Raw genomic sequence first — 10,067 nt, forward strand, 5'->3', positions numbered from 1 at the left:
TGTTCAGATTGTAATGAGAACGAACATTGTACTTATTTAAAACCACTACAAAAGAGTTGTGAACTATCTCATAAATATATTAATGTACTATATCTAATTTAAAAGAGGCATACTATTTAATTGTTGACATTCGCCTACATAAATTAAATTCTTTTTAAAATTTTAGCCATAATTATAGAAATCATACTAATATTGACTTGAGTGGTAAAATTGGGCGCGAGATCTTCCACATAAGTAACTGTGGTATTAATATCTTACCATTTAAAAATTTTAACAAAAAATTTAAATAGAAATTTAAATGAAATATTAAATATTGTTTTATTGGGCGTAAAATAACACGTCTCTTAAAAATTAGCGATCCTTCTAAAATCTATTTATGAAAGCAATCTAACCTATCATCACAACTACAAGAAACTGGTAATACCTAATACTTAACGTAATTTGTGCAGTATAATTTTTTAATAAATAAATAATGATGCTTTCGAGTTGTTTTAGTTATAAAATGTGTAATGTGTAAACATAAGTCTCTGTCATATAAACATTTTATTTTTTCATTGAATATCTATTTGTCAAATAAAAATCGTATCAGATTCAAAGAGACAGTGAAAGACAGTATTTAAAAATGACGAGTCAAGAGAGCCAAATTGTAAATATAAATCTCTATTTTATTGTATCAAATGAATATAATTCTGAAGATGATTGTGGTGAAGATATGTGTCATTCATACAATGTTAGTAAATTTATTTTTATATAAATGATAAATTTTAAGCAACAATAAAAACAATGTAATGAATTGATCTTTTAGAAATGTTGTGAAAATGATTTACACCCAATATGGATCAGTGAGAAAGATTGTAATAAAATGAAACCTAATAAAACTGATGTCTTTGTAATGGAAAAATTTGAAGGAGATACATTTAATAAATTAAGAACATTTAAATGTTCGTAAGTAGGAGCTTAATTACTGATATAATTACTGATAATTTAATGATACTTTGACTTTTTCTAAATAGTAGATAATATTATTTTACTTCTACAGCATAATTGGACCAAGATGTTTATTAGTTTGTTTTAACAATGGAGAACCAATTCCAGAAGGAACAAGCCCAGTGTTTACAACAACAATGAGAGGTCTATGTGTATGTGCTTCTGGTTTATCTTTAGAAGAAAAGGTATACCCATTAACTGTTTCTATGCACAACGAAGAGGAAATTATCCAAAAATCTTATTATTACAGGAACATGTACAAAAATTAGTAGAATATATGGGAGGAATTTTTACAAAACAATTACGTAGTCGTGTAACGCATCTTGTAACATCATCTGTCATGTCTGCTAAATATGAGGTAAGTAAATTTATATCGGTAAAATTATATAGATATTCTTATCATAATGTTTATTTCTTTTTAATAGACAGCAATAGATATGAAAATACCAATAGTTACAAAAGAATGGATTGAAGCAATCTGGGAAATGAATTTAAAGGATTTTGTTACACCACATGACAAAATTTTTGATAAATTTAGAGCTTCTGTGTTTCTTAACTTAGTTGTAACATCAACAAATCTTCCAAAACGTCAAAAGGAAGAAATTAAACGTTTAATTAACACTAATGGAGGAGTAAGATATATAGCTTTCTAAATTTTTATTTTTTTTTTTACCTAACTATTCCCTTATATTATTATATATTATTCTCTTTTTAGATATTTATGGGTCCTTTGGATGGTGCAAAAGTTAAAGTTGTACTTGCACCTGAAAATAGTCCAATAAGTGAGAAGCTTAAATATGCAAAAAAAGCAAATATTGCTTGTTTAACGCCAAATTGGGTATATGAAAGTATAAATGTTGGCTATGCTTTGCCTTTTAAAGACTATCTAATTAAGACACTAAAAGCATGTTCCACTCCAGAAAAGTTCAATGGTAAAAATATTTCTGTAATGTTATAAGTCTATAAATTAGTAACTGATATTACAATTTTTTTAATGCACAGTATGTGAAAGTTTTAATTGTTCTACAATAAGTTCCATAACATGTGACACACAGCAAGGCAATTATATAGATGAAACCTCAGTAACAACAATGAGCAATGTTTCTACCCTTGATACTTTATATAACAATGTTTCTACTGGTTAGTATTATAAAATGTACAAAAGTGTCTTATAACAAGGATAAATTATGTTCTAAATTTATTTAAATTTTTTAGTTTCTGCAACTACTACAGTCTTAGATAGACTTACATTTAGTGAAGCGAAATCGGCTGGTCCATTTCTAGATGGTTGCAATGTGCGTAAATTACATAAAAAATTTGTCATGTGCTGTAATATTGTCCCATGATATTTCTCTAATCAATTCTTTTTTTTCTCTTTAGATTTATCTAGCTGGATTCGCTTCTAATCAACGGGATAAACTTAACAAAATATTAAACGTAGGTAGTGCAACGCGACTTGATGATATATCTGATGCTCTAACACACGTTATCGTTGGGGACGAAAACAGAGCAGCTAGTGAACTAAAACTACTGAAATCAAAAAGATTATGGTATAATGTTAATTTAATGTCTATAAATATCTATTTAAAATTCTGTAATTTAATACCATGGATATTATATATAGTCCCTATATATTGACACTGGAATGGTTGGAAGAAAGTGTCAAATTAAAACGGCCTGCGCCAGAAGAAAATTTTTTATGTGGACAAAAAAATACTGTAGTTCAAAAAGTTACAGAACCAGCATCACCATTAAGTAAGAAGGTAAATACATAAAAAATATAGTATATAAGTATTTGACGTGTGCATGTATTTTTGCAGAATTTACAAATGCTACAAAAACCGAAGAAAGTCTCTATACCGTCTTTTGACATAGACCGAAAATTGGCGATGTTAGAAAAAGAGAAAGAATCATCTGATCTGCTTCAACATTATCTTCAAGATACAGCTGGTAATGTCTGTAAATAATTGATTACATTGTTATAAAAGAAAATGAATATATATCTTATTTGTTATTAGATGCAACAAATGATAAAACAATGCAAGAATTTTTAAAGCCCGATACACCTGTTTCGGGAGAAGATAATGTTAAAACCTTGGTAGATGATCATGAAAGTAAAAAAAAATGCTTAAAAGAATCTATAACACTCGCAGCAGATGATACTGCAGTACCGATTAATCAAACATCTACTATGAATGATAGACTATTTGAAGGTAATGCACTAGTAAAATATGTATAGCAATGGACTAAAATAATGCTAAAATATACATATAGGTTTGACATTTGTTGTAACTGGCTTCAACGAGGAAGATAATTTTGTAGTTGAAACTATAATGGCAATGAATGGAAAAGTAGTTTCAAGTACGTTCGCTGGTATTCCAGATTATGGTGTAGTACCAAAATGTGGCGCACCTTTAAAACATACAGTGAATGAAATCGTTACCGATTTGTTTATTGTAAGTTTAAGCTTTTTATTTCGATTTTTATATTTTGATATATCTTTTAATATTAATATTTTTTGTAGGAAGATTGTGTAAATCAGGAACAAATAGTTGAAATTATGTATTATCATAAACCTCTATCTATAAGTAAGCATTCTACTCCATTATCAGACTGTGTTATTACAATGAGTACATATGTTGGAGTAGAACGAACGTATCTTATAACATTAGCTGCGGAATTGGGTGCCATGTATTATTCTTATCATACACCTTAAAGATAACTAAGCTGAATCAAGTATTAAAGCATTGTTAATTTTAGGTGTCAAGATATTTTCGTTCGTAAAACTAATCTTGAAAAAAATATATGTAGAAGCACCCATTTGGTTTGTCCGACACCCGAAGGAAACAAATATAACGCTGCAGTGAAGTGGAAATTACCAGCTGTTACTGCAGAATGGTTAAAAACCTGTGCAATTCAATTGAAACGGGTTGACGAAACACCATTTCTTGTAGGAGAAACCATAGGTACACAAATATTTAACACATCCATATTAAATATGTATACACATAAATTTTGTTAATATTAATCCTTCCTCCAAGCTCCTGAAAGACCAACTGAAACTAACGAAACAGACGCAAGTTCACTTAAAGTTAACTCAAATCAAATGGATCTACCAACTGAACCAGCAGCTAGGAACATTATTACTCCAAAACGACATTTATCAAATTTACAAGTATATATATATAGTTTTACGTATTTCTTTTATTATTAATTTACGATTTATTACTAAAAATATATATTTTAGAATCAAGATGGCACTTCCGGCGATAAACCGTTAATAAATAAAAGACTCAGTTTACTTATGAACAAAACTCCTCAATCACAGTTTCATATGTCTACGCCAGAAACAGCATCTGGTCAAGTATCCAGACCCGATTCTTCACCAGACACAAGGAAAGATTGGGCAAAATGGGTTGATAATTTTCCAGAGTCAAAAATAGAAGAACCTCCTTTAAAAAAGAGGGCACTTAGTACAGTTAGTATTTGTTTTAAGCTTAATTATATGAATAATGCATAAATATCTATTAGATATTAACATAGTTGAATTTATAGCCTCTTTCAGAACTTAAAAGACAATTATGGCAGAAACTGAAAAGTGATACTTATGATCCAGAGGTAGCATGCTTTACTTATATATAATATATATATGTATATTAATATATATATATATTAATAAATATTATAACATTACAGCGGAATAATGCAGATGAGACATTATCTCTTAACGATGATCAAGCGTCAAAAGAAGCACCGGAAGAAGCAAAAGATGATAGCAAAATAACCGCTACTACTCCCATTAGGAAAAAATTAGAATTCACAGATGAAAATAATGCACTGCCAAATAATGAGATTAATATGTAAGTTAATACATAAATGTGTTTCGCAATTTATGTATAAAATTCTTTATAAACCTTTCATAGGATTTTGTTTTTTATAGGCAAATTGCACAACTGGATCAAGTACTTCAAAGAGCATCAAGTACTCCCGAGAATAGGTATTCTCTTTCTGGAGAGAATGCAGACACATATAGCGCTGAATGTTCCGATCCCATACAAAAATGTAGGTACATATCTATTTATTAATGATGATATCTATTTATTAATATCTAATTATTTAATATATATTCTTTGTTATAGTTATTGTAAAAGATTCTCAACCTGTCGATGCTATTGTATGGGAAGATCCCAGCCATTCAAAACGGGTAGGTTCTTTTCATAAATCGATTCTATTTTGAATATTTGATATCAATTAACCGTGATTATAAACATTGCTCTATACTAAGTTGATAACGCATGGAGAACAAAATGAAAGTATCGCACACGAAGGACATACTATAAACGATGATGAAGAGGAATCCTTCGAAGAAGAAATTGAACCAGAAAAAAAGAAACCAAAATTCATGCTATCAGGCATGAAGGTATATTAATTGTTATATCTATGCATTACACATATTCAATACGTATATACATGGATAATATTTTATATTTATCTCATTAGGATAGAATAGCATATGAAAAAGTGATAAGAGATCTCGACGGTGACGTATCATCGGATGCTTGCTTTGATATAAGTGCAACACATTTGCTTTGTATTAAACCATCAAGGAATGAAAAAATGCTTGGAAGTATAGCATCAGGAAAATGGGTTCTACATTGCATGTATTTGCGGGACTCTGAACAAGAAGGGAAATTCCTTGATGTTAGTATTGATTCTCTTGATTTATCGTTATCATATTTTACCTATATTTTATGTTTACGAGTAGTCTTTTACTTCACTTCAATTACTTATTGACAGGAAGAAAAATATGAATGGGGGAATCCAAAAAGTAAAGGGATTATACCGGATCCTACTGATAAAATTGAAGAAACAATCGCAGCAGCAGCATATAGATGGAGGCTTAGATTATTAAAAGAACCGAATAGGCCGTTTCACAATATGGTTGCTTTGTTATTAACTTCTGGGGACAAATACGATCAGTTTAAAAGATTAATCGAAGCTGGAGGTGGGAAAGTTGTCCAAGCACGGTAAGTTTGTTTTTTTATTAAACTCATATTATTTACAGATATATTATAATTTACATTTTATTTGTTTTAGACCACCATACGATACAAGTCCAACTGGAAAGAAGATTACTCATTGTTTCGTGAATCCTAAACAAGCCAGTCAACCGATCGACTGGGCAATGTTGGCCAGTAAAGGTATTCTCTGCTTTATGCCACAATATTTAAGCGATCATCTTACTGCGCAAACCCCATTAAATCCACGAGAATGTGTAATTGACGATTTTAAGAAGTATTTAACATTACTACCGAAATAAAACGTTAACAAATAACGCCTCCAAAAGATTTTGTATAATAGTATTTACAAATGTATATCTGTATATAGAAAAAATACATATGTCATATTTTATTAAATAGATTCTTTATTGCTTTATTACATTCCCTTTTGTTCCTTTTTGTGGAAGTATAAGAAGAAGAAGAAAAAAAAGATATATTTTTCAATAATGCGATAGATTCCTTATAGTTTTGTAAAATTTAACTTATAGTCTTCTGCTACTGTCAAGAAAACATTACGAACATCAATGATATCTTTGTTGCATGTGGGATCTAATGAAATTTCGTAATCTTTAAGTATCGCAATTAAAGCCATAGCACTTTGCAATAGACCGAGTCGTACTCCTACAATGAATATGTCATTAAAGTGTAGAAGTTAACAATATCATATTAATATTACAAGAATATTTTATGTTAAATAATGTTAAATAAATATTTACCGATGCAAACTCTTGGTCCATCGCCAAAAGGCATGTACGTGCATTGTTTGATATTGTCTTTATTTTTATCGTTAAATCTGTCAGGATCAAAACGCTGTGGATCTGAAAAATATCTTGGATCACACTGGAGACCAGTTAAAGCCACATAGACGGGTGTCCCTTTTTCTATAACTATCTTAGTTCCTGGAATCTAAAAAAATCTATCATTTAGGACGTTATATGACCAATGAAATATTCGACTGGAGCGTATAACAGATCTCTAACGGCATAAAAGATAAGACTCTTTTTGTCGAGTCATGTAGTCGTACGATATTTAATATGAATTCATATATTATAAAAGAAGAACATTCTCTGTTATCGTTGCTATATATAATATCTTTTTCATTTTTGAAACTTATAAAAGGAGACTTGAATAAAATACAAAATTTTAGTAACAATCGAATTAAAGGAAAATATGATCGTCATAAAAATTTTTACGAGGAAAAGAATCCGTATTGTTTGCTAAAAATTGCATATCCTTCAATCTTGTTTGCAATGGTAAGTAAATTCGTTTCCTTATTTGTTACATAGTAACTAAAATAGTTACATAATAACTAAACACACGCTCGCAAGAAAAAGGTATTCTTTATATTTTAATATTCGAATTATCCGAAGAAAATATTTCGTTGAACAAGTTTATAACGAATCATTATTCTAATTTGTCGATTTACCTTGTAGTCTTTCACACAAATACGGTCAATAAGTGGAGCTGGAGGATACATTCGTAGAGTTTCCGACATAACTTGATTAAGATATTTCATACTCTGGAAGGCCTCGTAAGTCATTCCATGTTCCTTCAATTTCTCGTGAATTTCTTCTCGCGTTCGTTTCTGAATCTCCGGATGCTTAGCAAGTTCGTAAAGTGTGAGGCATATAGTTGTTACGCTTGATTCGCGACCAGCAACGAAAAATATTGCTGCTTGACTCACCAATTCATCGCCCTCAAGCTCTAAAGATAAATCATTATTTTTTTTAGACGAATTATACGCATAAAAGAGTTAATCGATGGTTAGGATTAAATATCTAGCTCTTACTCAAATCATCTTTATTTTTCAAATCTATTAAAGAATCGATCAAGTCCCCTCGCTTAGCTTTGGTCATATTTCTGGTATCCATAGAATTCCAAAATACTTTACGGAAGTAATTTGTAGACGATCCTAACATTTGACCGGCAATCCACTTCGAAAATTGTGGAAAGAAGAACATAAAGCTAAATTGGATGGCACGAACAAACGTCATTTGAGTGCCTTCTTGAGCTTTTACGAAGAAGAAAAGAAGAAATGCGATAAATGCGAGGTCGTTCTAACTTACAAGTAGACAATAAAATAAGATAATACACAGCATCGAAAAACGTTTGACAAATACCTTTTTCAAAGAATTGCACCGTTTCAGGATCGAACGAATTTACTTTAATTCCAAAAGCGACGGAAGATATAATGTCAGTCGTATATCTCAAGGCAACATCTCTTATGAAAATAGTTTTCGTTTTCGCGTCATGTGAAAATTGCTGTTCTAAATATTTGATCATCGAGTCAGCGGTTTCGTCGATCAAATGAAAAAGTTTCTTTATTTTCCCGCTGCTGAATACCGGCGATATTTTTGTCCTAAGAAGAGTACACGTTCGTTAATAAATTCTTTTACCATGCTCGTAAACATTATTTTGATAAACTTTTTAAAAATTAGGAACCTCGTTTGTCTCCATTCCGGATTGTGCATCGTGAAGAGATTACTGCTTCCTATTTTATCGCGAATCGATTGAGCCGTAAAATAACGGTCCGGAAAATAATCGAAGTCCTTGATTAAAATTTGTTTAATTAATTCCGCATTTCTCAATAACAAGAACGGTTTGTGGAAAATGTAAATTCCAAGAACATCGTCGTTGTCTGAAGCTTCATTGTGTAGATCACCGATCACAATGGAGGGAGATTTCTTAAATTGTATCACATCTTTTACATTACCAAAGAACCAGTGGGCAGGTAGAGTAGGAACACCTCGTCTTTGCCAGTAGGTACGCTTATTCTTTACGTATAAAAGCAGGAACGTCACAAGGATGGCGACCGTAAGAAGAATATTGAGAAAACAGTTTAGTATTGACATTTTTTGATGACACTCTTCCAGCTACTTTGAAATGATACTGATAGAGTCTGGTTATCCGCATTTATATAAGACCGGTCTTCAGTTGAGTTATCTATAAATGGTAATTGAAATTAATTTAAAAAATTGGAGGAATAATGCGCATTTTCCTAATTATATATCGAGCATTTTCTTGTAAAATGATATGAAAATATTTATTATGGTAAATAATCACAATAGTAAGAGTTTATTTATTTACTTTAGTATTGAACAATTCACTCGTTAGAACATAAGCTGTATCAGAGACGTTTATAATTATGAAAACAATGACTGTGCATTTTAAATATATGCATTCATCGTGTGGTAAGAAAATAAAACGTATCGGGAAATTGGATCGGTCGAATAATAGTCCAGCCAAATTGACATTTTTTTAGGGACAAATTGATATTGAGGATTTTCTTGTAAAAAAGGTTGAAGATGTTTATTCTGATATTAAATAATCATAGAGGTAAGAACTTATTTATTTATATTATTACATAACGCTTTATATGTATGACAACATAAACTATATCGATGACCTTTAGTGGTACTTATCGAAGAATGACTATGCATTTTGTTACATTTATATAAACTATATCGATGACCCTTAGTGGTACTTATCGAAGAATGACTATGCATTTTGTTACATTTATTTGCTACAATCAGTGGACAAGATATGTTTCATAACTGGATAATAGTCGGATGACTCGGAACGATATTGAAAACAAAATAAGCGACATTTAATAAGCTCCTACGAAGCCCAGTGAACAAAATATTGACTGAACGAGAAAAACACAAATTCTTTTTACGTTTTGCTTTGTATCTTATAAACTATTGGTCGTACATGGAAAAGTTCTGATAGAAAGTTGCAGTTAATAAAATTATCTGTAAAACGAGACCTATTACGTTACGATAAATCCAATTGTTAGATCGCAAATTAGTAAAAAGCGCAAAGAAATCCATTTTTAGTAGGAAATGACCACAGACACCTCCACGCACCGTTTCTAACTCGACCGCGCGAAAACGGTAACTAATGGAACAAATCGCATTTTCTCGGCAATTATAAAATAAGCTCGAGTGTAGTTAGGATAACAAAGGCTCAATTATATGTTCATATAATTAACGCTAACCAAAAACTAGTTCGTATAAAAAA

General features: G+C 30.6%; 2 protein-coding genes across 2 annotated transcripts; one reads left to right on the forward strand and one right to left on the reverse strand.

Moving 5' to 3' along the window:
- Window positions 1–93: 93 nt before the first annotated feature.
- LOC126915947 (DNA topoisomerase 2-binding protein 1-like) lies at window positions 94–6,404 on the forward strand. Its single transcript, XM_050721174.1, has 26 exons — window positions 94–417; window positions 496–730; window positions 806–945; window positions 1,040–1,172; window positions 1,238–1,345; window positions 1,413–1,619; window positions 1,703–1,919; window positions 1,990–2,127; window positions 2,203–2,282; window positions 2,368–2,537; window positions 2,612–2,750; window positions 2,808–2,937; window positions 3,006–3,200; window positions 3,262–3,443; window positions 3,512–3,678; window positions 3,748–3,953; window positions 4,029–4,162; window positions 4,235–4,465; window positions 4,543–4,605; window positions 4,684–4,847; window positions 4,928–5,049; window positions 5,127–5,191; window positions 5,273–5,407; window positions 5,488–5,688; window positions 5,785–6,014; window positions 6,085–6,404. The coding sequence occupies exons 2-26, from the start codon at window positions 623–625 to the stop codon at window positions 6,305–6,307; spliced, it is 3,888 nt and encodes a 1,295-aa protein (XP_050577131.1). The 5' UTR covers window positions 94–417; window positions 496–622; the 3' UTR covers window positions 6,308–6,404.
- Window positions 6,393–8,949, reverse strand: LOC126915992 (cytochrome P450 6k1-like). The gene is made up of 6 exons (XM_050721321.1): window positions 8,490–8,949; window positions 8,168–8,406; window positions 7,837–8,058; window positions 7,474–7,751; window positions 6,764–6,953; window positions 6,393–6,668 (listed from the first exon to the last, which is right to left on the reverse strand). Exons 1-6 carry the CDS (start codon window positions 8,897–8,899, stop codon window positions 6,508–6,510), a joined length of 1,500 nt encoding a protein of 499 aa, XP_050577278.1. The 5' UTR covers window positions 8,900–8,949; the 3' UTR covers window positions 6,393–6,507.
- Between the last annotated feature and the right edge of the window lie 1,118 nt (window positions 8,950–10,067).

The sequence above is a fragment of the Bombus affinis genome, chromosome 5, assembly GCF_024516045.1.
Source record: "Bombus affinis isolate iyBomAffi1 chromosome 5, iyBomAffi1.2, whole genome shotgun sequence".
NCBI lineage: Eukaryota > Metazoa > Arthropoda > Insecta > Hymenoptera > Apidae > Bombus > Bombus affinis.